The 17,254-nt window shown below is 40.3% G+C and overlaps 1 protein-coding gene across 1 annotated transcript in view; it reads left to right on the forward strand.

The window, feature by feature from the left end:
- ppp2r3b (protein phosphatase 2, regulatory subunit B'', beta) overlaps window positions 1–17,254 on the forward strand; it is a 24,274-nt gene continuing 7,020 nt past the window's right edge. The window contains exons 1-8 of the mRNA XM_039818309.1: window positions 1–133; window positions 680–1,070; window positions 8,272–8,460; window positions 14,141–14,326; window positions 14,701–14,804; window positions 15,472–15,574; window positions 16,947–17,021; window positions 17,137–17,223. Coding sequence (XP_039674243.1) covers window positions 717–1,070; window positions 8,272–8,460; window positions 14,141–14,326; window positions 14,701–14,804; window positions 15,472–15,574; window positions 16,947–17,021; window positions 17,137–17,223 — 1,098 coding nt within the window. The 5' untranslated portion in view covers window positions 1–133; window positions 680–716. The remainder of the gene's footprint in view (window positions 134–679; window positions 1,071–8,271; window positions 8,461–14,140; window positions 14,327–14,700; window positions 14,805–15,471; window positions 15,575–16,946; window positions 17,022–17,136; window positions 17,224–17,254) is intronic.

Raw genomic sequence — 17,254 nt, forward strand, 5'->3', positions numbered from 1 at the left:
GGAAGATCTCGCGTTAACACTTTGTGGTTACCAGGGGAACGAGAGCCTGAGAAGTAGCGCTTGACTTGAGGTCTCTTGCTTTTGCTCAACGAAATGAACACCGGAGATACAGCGTTACATTTCTAATTCACAGGTAAACAGACACGCGTGCAACAGCTTCACTTATGAAGGAAGTAATGCAGGGTCATATCAACGGTCTAGCATTCACTCCAAGGTTGGTACCTTAGCTAGCTAGTTAGCCAGGGTAAACGTTAGCTTGCTAAAGCTATCTTAGCTAACGTTGATAAATTGTTGTTGTCTGAGTCTCCTAGAATTAGCTAACACCAACTTTACTAACTCTGTCGACCCTGGCTTCTCTTGCCTAGGGTGGTAGCTCTAAGTCGCGTTAGCTAAGTATATGCTGGCTTTAAGCAGCTGTATTTCAATAGAGATTAAAAATAGCTAATGTTACACGGGGGTCAATATGAGATCACGTTCACTTTTGCCTGTGGGCTAAATCCATTGACGGTTCGCGCTAAAATTCAATAACGTCAGTGAGTGTTTTTGTGTGTAACGTTACTCAAAGCAAAATATCAAACACTGCATTTATAATTTCTACGGTCATACAGTGAAATCATTGAGTTTGTGCTGGAAATACAGAACCAGAGTGGTGTTAACGGGACTCTTTATTTCTACACAGATACGTTTGTCAGAGCAAATAAATAATATCCTGCAAAATGCCGTCACCACAAGTCCTCCAGCCAGTTCTTAAGATGAAGGTGGACGAGCTATTTCTCAACTGGTTGAGTGATACTGCAACCCAGTCACTACTCAAAGAGTATCTTGACCTAATCAAAAGTGGACAACCCATTGATTTGAGCAGTGGGGACGCCCAGGATAAAAGGTTGTTGACCTTCAATGAGAACAACAATGTGGCATCCCAAAGGAACCTGGCCGAGAAGAAGCCCGCTCCCCTCGGTACTCCCTCCAGCCCCCCGTCTGCCAGTACACTACCCTCCGGCAGCAGCAGCAATACCAGAGTGACAGGACCCAATGGCAGAGTACTACGGAGGTCTGTCAGCACAAAAAAGGCAAGTTATCGACTGAAACAGTAAATCAACTATTTTCATTAGATTTCTGTAAGCATGCAGCTCATAATCATAATTTAAAACTCTTATCCAAACTTTTGAGATCATGCCACAGGACTTTAAAAAAAAATACCATCTGTGATTCAAGCGGTTACATTGTGGTTTAGGTTTTTAATTATTATAATTAATTATAATTATTTGTTACACTTGTACAATTTGATGCATTCCAATACAATCACCTGGAATAAATTCCATGTTTCTTAAGCTAAGTTAATAATATGTATAATAATAGTAAGCCTTAACAACAAACATGTTAACTTGGTTGTTAACTTCACTAAGACTAAGGAGATGAGGACTTGTTACACATGCAAAAAGGAGTTGTGTCATTGTTTAGAGGTTTGCTGAAGGTTAGGTTTAACCATAACTGTTAACCATAAAAAACTATATCTACATTACATACACACAAGGAAGCACAAAAACTTTGAACAAAAGAACCTTAAAGTCATGCTCAACTCAATAGTCTAGTGCACGTGTCAAACTCAAGGCCCGAGGGCCAAATCCGTCCCCTTGCAGATTTTGATCCGGCCCCCATTTCAATATAGATTCACAATAAATACAATTTTTCAATGTTTTTGCCCCTTTTTCCGACATTTGTGGCGCTTTTTTAGACAATATTGGCACTTTTTTCTATGATGGTTAAGAAACTTTTTTTCTGACTTTTGGGGGGCTTTATGTGGCCCAAACTCTAAGTGAATATATATATATATATAGAAAGCTATATGAGACATGCAATAATATCATAATGTCATAATATTTAACGTTTTCTCTTCAATAAAAGCCGTCAATAAACTGTACATGTCTGGCCCTTAATATGATTCTTATTTTCCAGTCTGGCCCTTAGCGAAATTGAGTTTGACACCCCTGGTCTAGTGGATGCAGACTCAAAAGTCAACTAGCTAATCATACAAACTAACTAATGTTTTTAATAATGTACAACAGCAAAGTAAACTGGCCCGTTTCTGCTCTAGGCTTTCCTTATAACCTTGCCAATAGGCCTTCCTCACAGAAGACATTTTAACATGTTACAGTATAAAAAACACCAGTCTAAATAATACATTTAATGATGACTGAATTCCATTTAACTGCTCTTTCAGGGTCCTAGTTATTTGAAATGTTAGCGAAATCGCAGTATGTCCTGTTGCAATTTTCAAATCCCAGGAGGAGCAATATTAGTTTACTTTGAAATGTGTGCCAAAATACCCTTTTAAATTCAATAGTGTCATGCTGCAGATATGTTATGGCCCACCCATCATATTCTACAGGCGTAAAAATACATCTTTGTTTGGTACAGATTATTTCTTTCTTCCCCCCACCCCCCTCAATTAAATGAGAATAATGATCTAAAAATTATCATTCCCTATTGTATTGCAATTGCAATATCAGTTATAATAACCGCAATTAGAGATTTTTTTCAAAATTATTCTACCCTAGTCCTGGTATTGTGCATGTTGGCACACTGTCATGGCTTACTGGGATAGTTAAATAAAATGGAACATTAATTTTATTTTCAAGTTTCATTAATGTTATTAAAAACACCTGTCCTGTGCTTTTCCTATTATGACAACTCAAAATGTCTGCTGTGAAAGGCCTAAAACGTAACCGCTGTTTTACGTTTTGCTTTCATGGATTTGCTAACAAGTGCACGTGCAGTATAGCCAGTTGCAGTATAAAAGTTGCCCCTCATCAAACATTGCATAACTATCCAGTTATGGTCTGAGTTACTGAGTTAATGGTTGATCTTTTTTTCCATGTGATTATAGCATCTTTCATGTTGGTAGCATGCTGTCTGCTGCACTGTCTTTCCTTACACTAACACCCCTCAAAGTTGGTAATCTTTTTCGAATCCTTCATTTAGGGATGTTATCATTTTATTTAATCCATCCTGACTTTTTTTTTTTGTCAATTTCTAGTTTCTCAAACTTGGCCTTGATGTATCCTCTGGGGTCTTTATTTTCCCAGGCTTGCCACAAGAGGCTGCTGGGTAGCCTAAAGGATCAAAGGCATTGAAGTGCTGTCCACTCTGCACTATCATACTGGAGCCTCGATGTCTGTAGGCATATGTAGTGATTATTAGTCAAATACTTTCCAAATGTTCTGGCCTCGCCCACGAATTAGTGTGGTATGAGAGGTGGGAGTGTCTGAACCTAGCCTATCCCTGGCATTCTGGTTACTCCTTTTAGTCTGTGTTTTGCAGATCTTATTATGTCTCTAGAGGTAAACAGGAATTTTTTTCTTTGGGCTGTTTCTATTATAAAAGAAATCAACCCACAAAAAGCCGTTTAAAGGCTTAAAATGTTTTGTATGTCTGTTCAAGGACTCTGTCAAAATGAAAAGTTGTGATGGTGAGTGTGGTGACAGCTGGAGGCACGTGCTTTTAGAAACTCCGCCTTCTACATGCTGTTGACATGCTAAAGACAGGCATAAGGAGGCGTTCAAGTGGTCGCTGGTGAGACATGTGTTCTCTCTCTGACTGAAACACTAAGGCTGGAGAGCTAGACCCATTGTTAGACTCGGAGCAATGACATTATTTCTTGAAGATGATGAAGGTATTTTCTTCTATTGTGTAATGCATATAACTACACCCAGCCCTCATAGGTTTACACGTCACCACAAATACATATAAAACAAATCCACAATACATTTTCAAACGCTACTTCTACCAGGGGTCCAAACATAAAGAATACCAGTTTGCATAACTCACGTAATCACATTTTCAGAGCTTCATGTTCCAGTAAATTTCATAGAATTCTCATAAAGCATACGGTATATTATGTTAATCAACTAGAAAAGAAACTAAAATGGAAGTTTCAGACATATGTAGCTAACTAAAGTGCATCAAAATTAAACATTCATTACAGTTTTTTTATATTCTGTTCCCTGGAATATCTCAGGTCTAGCTAAATATACATAGTCTTTCTTACCAAGGCATTTTTGTGACCCCAAATTGTGAAGAAATTATTCATTGATAAAACGGTCAGAACACAGGCAGAATAGGATGTAAAAGACAAAAAGCATTGCAGCAGCATGCTGGTCTCCTTTTGTGGGTTTCAGATTTGATTGTTTTTCACAAGAGTGATCAATTGACTTTGAATCTTTACCAAGAAGAATCTTTTACTTTTTCCTCTCTTTCTGTCTTGACTGTTTAACATGAGCCCGTATAATGGTAAATGTAGGTATGACAGATAGATCTGAACTTTGTCTCTTTCCTGCCAGTGACCTTTGGCCCCTGAGGCCACCCTCTCACCCCAGATTAATAAAAAGCAACTGCTGGCCAGTTTATCTGTGATGTGTCATGGCAAGTGGCCACACTTTGTCTCTCAATATTAAGGGGATTGTGAGGTTGTATAAAGTAATACTTCTATTTTAAGACAAAACAATTAATTCCAGCATACAGATGCATTCTTCAAAGGATTACTCAAAAATTCAATTTATGTCACACTGATGCAGCCTGGAACAGCTGGTCTGACTTTGACATCAGACACTGATATAGATAGCCTTGGTTCCCTTGTGTTGGCGTTATATACTCAGAACTCTGCCAGTGAGATGAGGTGTGGCAGCACATTCATCCTCTCTGTAATTTCCTCGAAACAACTTCTATTAGATGCTGCTCATTGTCAAAATATGTGGTCCTTATTATTTATTTACACTATGTACAGTACATTTCAGCTTCCTATGAAGGCTTGGCTTTCTGCTCTGCTGTGTAGCTTAATACCTACAGTTTCCTCTCTGTTATGAGTGCAATATGACACAGACACTCAGTAGCTTTAATAATATAGAACAGTAGAAATACATTTACTTTGAGGGTTTCTGTTCTCAGTGTCTGCATTTAGGATCACAGGTTATTTGTAAGATGTATTTTTATAACATGCTTGGTTGGGCTTAGCAACATTGAAGCTATTTGAAGCAGGGGGTCTAGGGTCACGTTATCAGTTGCCTGACCTGTCAGGGAGAACCAGGTGTTAAACTGTTTCCCACAAGTCCTTTTATTTTGGAGTCCATGTGTTTGTGATTTCAAACTTTGGGTTTTGGCTAGGAGGACTTAGCTGGTCCAGGCCTGAGTGAGTTAGCACAAAGAACTATGAGGTGTCTGTCAACCTATGCATTTGTATACAATATTCATTGAGCACATGGCTTTTTAACTGATTTTAACTTTATGAAAAGTGATGTAATATTTTAGATTATAATTTTCTTACCCCTTTGTCATTAATCTAAATTGACCTGTTGTTTATAAACGTATAATTAAGTTAAAGGGATACTTTACCGATTACACACCATTCATCTAAATACACTGTCCACACTGCCCTGACACAGAGCTGGATTGAAATTAGCCAAATATCTCTTTAAGTAAATATGTGTAAACTCAAATATCTTATCTTGGCTTCTTGAGTATACTGCCACATCATTTGGACTCTCACAGTAGTGGGGGCTGGCTATGTGCTGTCACACCTTATCTGCAGCTTCTTTATTTAGTGTTCTGACCTCTTTGCACCACTTCTGGTGCCATGTAGACTTCACAGATTTCCCAACAAACCTCCATGATAATGTCGACTGTGCTTTTGCAATATTACTCTTATGCAAGCCAGCTGATCTTCTCTCATCATGTTCTACTTGTTGGCCTTCCCTGAGCCCACCATGTTGTCAGTCAATCAGGCCTATTTTTGGCCCACATTCACATGTATCCCAAATCCCTGTCTCAGACATCCGATTGTGGTGGATTGAGCTGGAGCTTTCTGGATTTCACAGCAGCATCAGTTCTGTACTCGCGCTGTGAACCAGTGAGATGGTTTGAGTCGCTCTGTGTGGATGTACTGTGGTACATGTCACTGGTTCAATCATGTTAGTAATGCAGATGCTGAAGCCAGCTGAACATAGTATTTGTGGGACATTGTTTATGCTTGTATTGACAGTTTGGGAAAGCCCTCTGGGGAGTTTTAATCGGTTTTCCCCACCCTTGCGTAATATTTCTCTCCACTCTGGTTGCCTGTCTGAGCTGCATGTTGTCTCTTGAATATCACAGTTTTTAAACAACCGCGTTGCATACCATTTTGATTGAAGCTCAACTAAAATACAACATCAACACCCTGTGAATAGTCATCTGACTCCTGGACGTTCTGACATCTAGACCTGCCAATAGTCACTAATTCCAGACACTGTTTTATAATCTTCTCTGTATGTAATGAAGTGAACATGACTAAACACATGTTTCTGTACAAATCAGATTTAACAGTTTACAGATAAGCCATATTGTGGGGTCAGTCAGATTTCTCGTGTTTTTCTATTTGTCAAAGTGACCCATTAGAGTACTTTTGCAGACTGTCTGACTGTTAGTTGCCTCAGAGGGGAATGTTGTTTGGACAACCTGCCTGCAATGGCCCTAAGATGATTTGGTTAGTGATGATGCTTGCTGGAGCTTGTCCATTTTAGTTATTTAAAAGGCTCACGCTTCATACCATCCGTAGGAAGCTTATGTTCAGACCCTGTGTTTGCTTTTGTGTCTTTGTTGGTTCCTCAGTCCACACGGTTCACACCATGTGTGCCTTGATTTTAAAACACCAACAGGGCTGTTGCCTCGTATGTATACCAACACATCATTATCCCTCCTGTGTTGTGAAACCTCTGTTTATGAAACGCACTTCTTTTTGTTTGTGCAAACACAAAAATGGACAGTATTAAATGTGAGTTGACAGTTTTTATGTGATCTACCGGGTTTTATTATGGCCTCGGGGCTTTCCTTTCCATATTTGGTTTGAATTGATGAGCATGAACGAAAGGCAGCCAGTGTGAAAAAGCCATCATACAAACAGCTTATCAAGCATGTGCAGTGTCCTGCGTGGACGATAACAGGAACTGGGTTTGAGCAGAAACCAATGGAAAACTGTGGACTTTGTGATCCTGTCATCTATAAATAAGATGGGTGTGCTTTCACTTTCTGTGTAAAATAACAATAGCATTAACAAATATAGGTTTATTTAAATAGTCTACGGATGTGGACATCTCTGTAACATTTATGTTTAATTAACATTTACATCAGCAGGCATATACAGGTAGGTGTTGGGCTTTCCCTGTGTACAGTCAGTGCAGTGAAGGCAATCCCAGAGCTGTTAGATCAGCATATTTGTGGAGAATTGATGTAATTGCCATCACTCCACGGCATCGGCAACCGGAAGCAGATGCTTGTTTGAGGACTAAAGATACACCCTTGTTTTCCAGATCTAGTTTCTTGGATTGGCCAAACTGTGCTTACTGGTGCTTTTAATAGGCGCAAATTGGTTCGGTCATCATTCTTTGAATTTGACATGTCTCTCCCCCCTCTATAGCCCATCAACTATAATAAGACGTGGAATGGCTGGCAGCCCAAGCTTGCAAGGGGAAGGCAAAACAAAGACCACAATTAGATACGATGGAGAATAGTTGAATATTTGTGTCTTATAGTTATGTATGTATCATCTGGTGGTTGGACATACACTCTTGTTACCTAGTATTAAGTAGTCATACCATGGTTGTGTTCTTTATTTGCTAATGCCTCATTAAGTTTATTTTGTCTGTGATTTATTCTTTCAGGCATATTGTAGATCAGATGTAGGTAGATATAGCAGGAGTAATGTGGCTTGTGTGAGAGCTTTTCATAAGGAAAGCCAGTGAACATAAGCAGTGTGTCATCGTGATATTGAGGTGCATCCTTCAATTAGCTGTGAGGCTGCTGCACGATGCAACAACAGGTCTATCTCTTTACATAACCTTCCATGAGCACTGAGGAATGCAAACTGGAAAGGGCAGATCCATTGCACACACCCCTCCCATCCCACACATACACTAAGTGACTTCCACACACAAACAACCCGCCACTTCTTATATCCACACCAGCTTTGATGCGAGGGCTCTCTGACCCTGTGAAGTGTATGTGTGTGCGTATGTGCATGTTATGTAGAGACTGGGACAGAGCAGCAGGCAGAGCTGAGATTGTGCGACCAGATCTGGAATGGGAGAGAGAGTCACGGTAGCAGCTGCTCCCTTGCATTAAGAGGCTCTCACTCTGACAGAGGACAATCACAGGGACACAGACACAGAGGACTTCCACTACTGCCACTGCCTTCTGCTCACAGTGCTGACTGGTACTGAGTGATTTGTACAGGCAAGAGGATAACGCTGGATTGAGTGTTGTGTTTGTGTATATGTCTTCCCCGTCCTGTCCGGAGCAAGGATGAGGATGAGGGAAGTGTCTCTGCGTCAGGACCCTGACCTGAGGAAGGAGTTGGCTCTGCTGGCACGTGGCTGTGACTTTGTTCTACCCTCTCGGTTCAAGAAGAGGCTCAGAGCCTTCCAACAAGGACAGGCAGGTGTTTGTATGAGTGTACCCTGTACCACACAGGCTTTTCCGGCCTGTCAGCCAGTGAGAATGTCTATTGATGTGGACAGGTATTTGTGGGCTTCATGTCTTGGTTTTCAGCTTGCGTTAGTACGAATCTGCTGTATTACACTGTTAAATTACAGTGATTGTGTCTATTCCTCACTGTTGCCAATTATTCTTTACAAAGTGGAACTATAGGTGTTGTTGGAGCCAGCTACACCTCGGACGAGTTAGGACAAATGAGTTACAGCACTTCCTCTAGGCAACTTTCATTAAATAGATTACACACACTACTTCATATGAAATGTGACTGTTGTGCAATCATATCCACTTTTGTGGTTTGTTTTTATTTGTGGGCAATGTATTCTTTATTAGTACAGAGAAATATGAGATGGGAGCCGTGGTTTTTGGATGGTGTTTTATCTTGTGTGGTATGTTGTGCTCAGCTGCTTTACTGCCCTTTTTCAGACCACATCATTGTGAATGTGTGAAAAATAATGGGTCTTAGCGGGTGCCGCCGAGCGCGCTGTGCGGCAGAGCGAGAGAGAGAGAGAGAGAGAGAGAGAGAGAGAGAGAGAGAGAGAGAGAGAGAGAGAGAGAGAGAGAGAGAGAGAGAGAGAGAGAGAGAGAGAGAGAGAGAGAGAGAGAGAGAGAGAGAGAGAGAGAGAGAGAGAGAGAGAGAGAGAGAGAGAGAGAGAGAGAGAGAGAGAGAGTGAGAGCGTGTGCGTGTGTGCTCGTGCTTGCTGGGCATGGCAACAGGAGATGTTTATGTCCTTTTATAGCCATGGCTGACACCAACACACAGCACAGAGAAAAGCAAAGGACCAGCGGCATTTATGATTTATCATGTTAAAATGAGCTGATTACCACTGACCGAATACAGCAAAACAATTTCATTTTAGTTACATGTATCATGTAGAAATGGATATGGTTACATTTAGCCCCCTTGGGTTCTCTTCCACAATTTTAATGGTTTTGATCATATTCTTAAGTGTTATTGTTGCAGACAACATAGGCCATGTCAAATCTAATTAGAGGTGAGAACAATGAGTAGAATGTGTTAGATCCACCCCCCCCCCCAAAAAAAAAAAAAAAAACTAGATGTTTTTAGTAAGTGGCTAATATGTGTTACATAACACATTTTGATCCTAATGCATTCTGGCTTTTCATGTGTATGGCTCCACTGATTCATGTCCTCTACAGCATTGCTCTTAGCAAAACTGGAGATTTTATCAATGAATATGATCTCCTCACAGTATATCAGCTGGGCTCAGTTTGTGTAAATCATAATGGTTTAAAATCAAATGTATCATTACATAAAGACATGGGCCCAATGTTGCATTATGTCATTGTCATTAGACTTAGAAGGATACACTGGTTTCCATCATGATTGTAGAGCTTAATAGCATATGCTGCAAAGCCCTCCCACACAAAGCTATTATGTTGGGTCCTAGGCAGAAGTAGTTAAAGTGCCCATATTATGAAAAAATCACTTTTTCTGGGATTTGGGGTGTTCTTTTGTGTCTCTGGTGCTTCCACACACATACAAACTTTGAAAAAAAATCCATCCATGCTGTGACGTCACAGTCCGAAATGAGCTGGCTAACCACAACCGTTAGCTCGTAGCGTTAGCGTTAGCATGCTAACGGTAGCATGCTACGTCGTTCTCAATAGCAAAGCACTGCTACAACACACAAGTTCACCATAATCTACAAAAGAACTACTTACATGTGTGCCCTCATTTAGTCTCCCAGCTAATCCTGCCTTGTAACTGACCAAAGTTGGAGAAACAGGCTTTCTTTTACTGTCTCTAGAGTTAGCTAGCTGACATGCTCTACATCTGAGCTACTGAGCATGTGCGAGTGCCATCAAAGATAGTAGTGAAGAAGAAGAAGAAAAGAGGTCTCACTCTGTAGCTAAAACAGAAACCAGGTGAAAAGAGGATCTGCAGCAGTGAGAGAGAGCTGTGCAGTACAACAAAAATATGGTGTTTTTTGAAAATTAAACCATGTAAACCTATTCTGGTACAACCTTAAAATACAGTTATGAACCTGAAAATGAGCATAATATGGGCGCTTTAAAATGACAAACCGAGATGTGTCCAAGCTTTGACATATTAGTTTTAAAGATTAAAAAAAAAATCAAGCTCAGATTTACATTGTGTAATGATTCAATACTAACAGACCCTAAACCCATGCTATACCTCTGCAGTTCAAACCAAACACACGTATCACATCCTTACTTTTATCTCCAGGGCTGTCATTCATAACCACTGTTTGCCTAGCCAAAGGTGGCTCTCTCAATCTTTCTTTTGAAGGGAACACATTGATGCATCATGACATTGCCATCTAGTCCTTTTATTGAGGCTGTCCATTAAAGAAAATCTTAGGTTTTTTTTAACTAATAGGCCTTTTCATAGCATATAAAAGCAAAACTGAGATGTAATTAATATCATAAATAAGACCAGTGTTCAATTCAGGTGTGTCACTTCTAAGATCATGGTATTGTGCATGCTGACTCACAGTCATGGCTCACTGGAACACTTGAATGAGTCATCAGTTATGTTATTTATAATTTGCAATGTGCATTTTCTTCTATGTTGTCAAAATGTATGCTGTGAAAAGGCCAGTTTATTGATTTATTTGATAGTGTTGTCCTCTCCAGAATTTTTTTTGAGCATAACATTTACAAATATATAAAAGGTCCCATATTGTAAAAAGTGAAATTTCCATGTCTTTTTTTTATTATAAAGCAGGTCAAGGTGCTATATAAATACTGTGAAAGTACAAGAAATACACACACACACAGCCTGTATTCAGAAATGTTGCCTTTAAATGAGCTGTCAGGACTTCCGTATGGTTGTGATGTCAGAACTATATTATATATAGGTAGAGTGCCGCTATAGTGCCGTTTAAGTGAAACCCCGGCTGCAATGACGGTGCAGACACTCCCAAAGCGCGGATGCAAAAGACCCTGAAACACTGACCAATCAGAGCAGACTGGGCTTTTTCTTGAGGGGCCTTAAGGAGACATGTGCTAAAACTGAGCGTTTAGACAGAGGGTGTAAATGGTTATATTTAAACAGACAGTATGAGAAAAATTTAGTTTTTTTTAGCATTAAATCATGTAAATATGTTCTAGGAGAAACCCAAGTATGAACCTTAAATTAGCATAATATGGGACCTTTTACATGGATCACAACATGAAGAGTATAACTTATAACTTAAATCTAAGCATTCTGTGTTTTCCTCAACTGATGATTGCAAATATTGGTCTGTTTTTAAACATTACTTATAAAAACTTTTAATAGCATCGGTAAACATGAGTCAAATAATGTGGTTGTCTTGTGGTAACATATATCATGTTGTTTAAAGTTAGATCAGATTATGCTTGTAAAGACCAAAATAAACTTCTTAAACATTGTTGCCACAGATACTAAAATAAAAGACCCTTTACACCAATTAGTTGACTCCACTAAGATGGGTTATCCCTGTCATGTGTGTACAGTGCCTTGCGAAAGTATTCGGCCCCCTTGAACTTTTTGACCTTTTGCCACATTTCAGGCCTCAAACATAAAGATATAAAACTGTAATTTTTTGTGAAGAATCAACAACAAGTGGGACACAATCATGAAGTGGAACGAAATTTATTTGATATTTCAAACCTTTTAAACAAATAAAAAACTGAAATATTGGGCGTGCAAAATTATTCAGCCCCCTTTAATTAATACTATGTAGCGCCACCTTTTGCTGCGATTACAGCTGTAAGTGGCTTGGGGTATGTCTCTATCAGTTTTGTACAATCGAGAGACTGACATTTTTGCCCATTCCTCCTTGCAAAACAGCTCGAGCTCAGTGAGGTTGGATGGAGAGCGTTTGTGAACAGCAGTTTTCAGTTCTTTCCACAGATTCTCGATTGGATTCAGGTCTGGACTTTGACTTGGCCATTCTAACACCTGGATATGTTTATTTGTGAACCATTCCATTGTAGATTTTGCTTTATGTTTTGGATCATTGTCTTGTTGGAAGACAAATCTCCATCCCAGTCTCAGGTCTTTTGCAGACTCCATCAGGTTTTCTTCCAGAATGGTCCTGTATTTGGCTCCATCCATCTTCCCATCAATTTTAACCATCCTCCCTGTCCCTGCTGAAGAAAAGCAGGCCCAAACCATGATGCTGCCACCACCATGTTTGACAGTGGGGATGGTGTGTTCAGGGTGATGGCTGTGTTGCTTTGCGCCAGCAAACATAACGTTTTGCATTGTTGCCAAAAAGTTCGATTTTGGTTTCATCTGACCACAGCACCTTCTTCCACATGTTTGGTGTGTCTCCCAGGTGGCTTTTGGCAAACTTTAAACGGACAATTTTTATGGATATCTTTAAGAAATGGCTTTCTTCTTGCCACTCTTCCATAAAGGCCAGATTTGTGCAGTATACGACTGATTGTTGTCCTATGGACAGAGTCTCCCACCTCAGCTGTAGATCTCTGCAGTTCATCCAGAGTGATCATGGGCCTCTTGGCTGCATCTCTGATCAGTCTTCTCATTGTATGAGCTGAAAGTTTAGAGGGACGGCCGGGTCTTCGTAGATTTTGTAGTGGTCTGATACTCCTTCCATTTCAATATTATCGCTGGAACAGTGCTCCTTGGGATGTTTAAAGCTTGGGAAATCTTTTTGTATCCAAACCGGGCTTTAAACTTCTCCAACAACAGTATCTCGGACCTGCCTGGTGTGTTCCTTGTTCTTCATGATGCTCTCTGCGCTTTACACGGACCTCTGAGACTATCACAGAGCAGGTGCATTTATACGGAGACTTGATTACACACAGCTGGATTCTATTTATCATCATTAGTCATTTAGGTCAACATTGGATCATTCAGAGATCCTCACTGAACTTTCTGAGAGAGTTTGCTGCACTGAAAGTAAAAGGGCTGAATAATTTAGCACGCCCACTTTTTCAGTTTTTTATTTGTTAAAAAGTTTGAAATAGCCAATGAATTTCGTTCCACTTCATAATTGGGACCCACTTGTTGTTGATTCTTCACAAAAAATTACAGTTTTATATCTTTATGTTTGAGGCCTGAAATGTGGCAAAAGGTCGAAACGTTCAAGGGGGCCGAATACTTTCGCAAGGCACTGTATGTTCAAATGCTTGTTAGCCACATATTAATAGAGTTGTACATCTGTCAGTAGATTACCATATATAGATTTTATTTATAAATGATGTCCTTAGCCTTATCTAGTATTATCTTGCTCTATATATCCCTTTAAATTCCCTCATACTTTAGGCTTTATTCGATTAACAAATTAAATTAGCAAGTTGCAAACATTGCAAGGTCAATCATAGTTTTCAGCAACGGATTAAAATGGTTGTCAATACAACCATTCCACACATAATGATATCACTTGACACATCTTAATTTAAGTCTATTACAGAGTGACAATCTATTAAAAGTGAAAGTCAATTACTGGAAAATAACTAACTACCAGCTGCATAGTCACAACTCTTCCCTGATGGGCCTGAGGGCTGTTGAGAGATGTGGCTATAGTGCTAGCAATGTAGAGTTTGTGTTGAGCCTTAGCACATTCTGGAATGCTTGAGCTGTGAGGTGTTAGCGTTTGCTAGCATCAGTGGCTAACAGTTTATTTCTGTGTGTTTACCTCAGGCCCAGGTGAGGACGGAGGAGCCCGTCACCACAGCCCTGAGTGAAAGCATTCCAAAGTTTTACTTCCCACAGGGCCAGCCCCAAGCCAACGTCAACATCGACAGCCTCATTTCCAAAATTGAGAAAGTATTTTCCCAATTCCCAAATGAAAGGGCCACCATTGAGGACATGGGGCAGGTCGCCAAGGTGAGAATGTGATTTGTAGCATGGAGGTTTAGCTGCCACCAAGCAAATTATTTTCACTAGTGCCATTTAGCTCCTGACTTTTACGAATGTTTGCTGATTTTAAACCTCTTCGGAAAATATTATCTCTGTCTCCCTGAGGAATGTTAGCAATGGCCCAAGGGGAACCTGAGTGAAGAGAGAAATGACAGCAAGGTTTCCTCAGGGTCTAGGTGATGCAGCACTGCTCGCCAACCCAACGTTGTCATTGTGCTGTTCTTTTCTGCATTCAAGATCTACGTTTATGTGTTTCTAGGGAGTTAAAGTTTTTCCCAATCTCTCTTCTCTATATCCACACCACACACTGCCCTATCTCTTCTGCTTACTTGTCTCCCTAGGCCTGTGAGTGTCCTCTCTACTGGAAAATGCCATTGTTCTGCTTGGCTGGAGGCGACAGGACCGGCTTCATGTCCGTTCACAAGTTTGTGGCTATGTGGAGAAAGTAAGACAATGGCCCTTCTCATTCTCACTGAACCACTGGTATACTCTCAGCCAAATGGCTCATACAATCTCCTTTTAAAAAATAATGACCGCTTGCTGAGATTACAGACGCTGCGTGCAGCTCTCAGCTATCATGACATTTTCTTTGTCATTTCTAAACCGATATTATTGATCACAAATGCTCACAAGAGAATAGCTGCTGGGCATATACAGTATTTGAATGAAAACATCTATTCAGTGTCTTTCTGCATGAAATTGAAAGGAATACCATAGGGCTTTTGTAATGGCGGCTGTGCTCTTAGCTGTGTGCTGAATGCTGTTGTATGCAATAGTCATGCTCTTGTATTAATGTGTGAGCCTCCAGAGAACTGGAAAGACCTGGCCTTTGACTTGAACTCATGACTGAGCCATTCTTAGATGAGAGGCCACAACAGAGGCTTGCATTATTTCCCTGTCGCAACCATAACACTCAACGCTTATAATCACCAGGCAGCGATTCAGAATCCTAATTTCAGAATGTATTATACCTGCACTTGCACATTTGAGGGTAACAATTTCAAACTTGTGCTTTTGAAAAAATTATAAAAAAAAAAAAAAAGAATGGAGAGAACATTAGAGCGAAAGAGGGAGTAACTTTGCAACCATCTGTTCTCTCTTTTCTTCTCCAGAACTCTGCAGACCTGTCACGACGACGCTTCTAAATTTGTGCACCTCTTGGCCAAGCCTGGCTGTAATTACCTGGAACAAGACGACTTTATTCCATTCCTGCAGGTACTGGCTGCAGCACACCCAGGGAGAGGGCTGGACTTGGCAATGCAGGGTGGCAAAATTTACATTGACTTGGGTGGTGCGAACTGGACTTAATTTTAGGCATTCCCTGCTGAAGCATGCTTTTTCATGTGGCGGAGGACTAATTCAGGGACGTTACTGTAAACCAGTAATATAGTGGAGGGGAGTATACTGAAAGGAGGTTCCATAGGTGCTGGACTCAAACTCAGCAGAAATTGACCAAGGAGAGATTGCGTTCATGTGATACACACATTATAGCACTAAAATAATCTTAGAAAGTATGAACACAGATTTATCAAATTGTTTCGTAAGAATAGTCTAATTGACTGTTTGGTCAACCTTACCATGTGGACCTGCTGTGCTGGCTGTTTGTGTTCTTATTCCCCCTGACAAGCTGTTGGTGCTCCACACTGGCCCCACCCTACACCTGATTCATTTTCATGCTGGCAGAAGCAGCTGGGCTATACTGAACAGCCGTTAGCATGCAAACAGAGATGGCTTGTGGCACACGCCGTTTAATTTGTATTGTTCTGCTCAGCAAATGGCCTTTGACTGTTTTGATAAATGAAAGGTGGATTGCAGTGGAGTAGATTTGACTGTCCCCGCCTGTTTCCTGTGCTCTGTGATTTATGTGTTTCTCTATGATTTAATTTCTCACACTAAGAGTCAAAGAGGCACGACGGCTGCCCTGAAATAAGGCCTTTTAATTTAATTGCCGCCTTCGCATTTATGTCAACAATTCTTTCCCCCAGCAGAAAGAGAAGGGGGTAGAATAAAGGAAAGATACGGGGGAGTTTCATGGCAAGAATATAGCTACAGTTAATTTGAAATGCAGCACACCCCCTGTGACTTTATAGCATGAGGAAGGAGAAAAGGTTAAGACTAGCAAAACGTCCTTTCTCTGGCCCTCTTACCACTTTGCTGCCAAATCAGAAAGACTTAAGCTCATCCCAAAACCAGTTGACCCAGTGTTTTCTGACTTCAAAGAAACATTTAAATTTCATGGCCTCTCCCACCAAGGCCTGGAGCCTTTCTTTACATAGCACAATTTATAAAGCATATGGCATGACAGAGTGATGTAGATAGACATTGACAACTTTTAATGTTGAATAAGCATGCACTATACTATATTATATGCCTACTCTGAATCATGGGTCTACCGCAAAAAAAGACATTCTTTGCCGTCTGTGAAAGTAACTGCAGAATTTGACGAAACATATTTATTTGTTATTGTTGTAGGCACAGCATGTCATTGAGTTGTTCTTTTGCGTTTGTTAGTTTTGAGGGGTTTGTTATGGAAATGAGACAGACATGCAGTAGAGACATAGTGAGGTGACTGTATTTTTTTTTTCAGGATGTGGTGAACTCACACGCAGGCCTGGCCTTCCTAAAGGAGGCACCGGACTTTCACTCACGATACATCACCACGGTATGCTACCGTAACACAAGTAACCGCACAATCAGACACATTAAAATGCACTGCATCGATTACGTTTAGCTCACTTATTAATTACTTGATATTAACAGTGTTGACTGTTTTTCAGGTGATTCAGAGAATATTCTACAATGTGAACCGTTCATGGACTGGGAAAATAACGTGTTCTGAGCTCAGGAAAAGTAACTTTCTACAGGTATAGGACTACATCAAAATATTTTGCTCTG

This window comes from Perca fluviatilis, chromosome 12 (assembly GCF_010015445.1).
Source record: "Perca fluviatilis chromosome 12, GENO_Pfluv_1.0, whole genome shotgun sequence".
Taxonomy (NCBI): domain Eukaryota; kingdom Metazoa; phylum Chordata; class Actinopteri; order Perciformes; family Percidae; genus Perca; species Perca fluviatilis.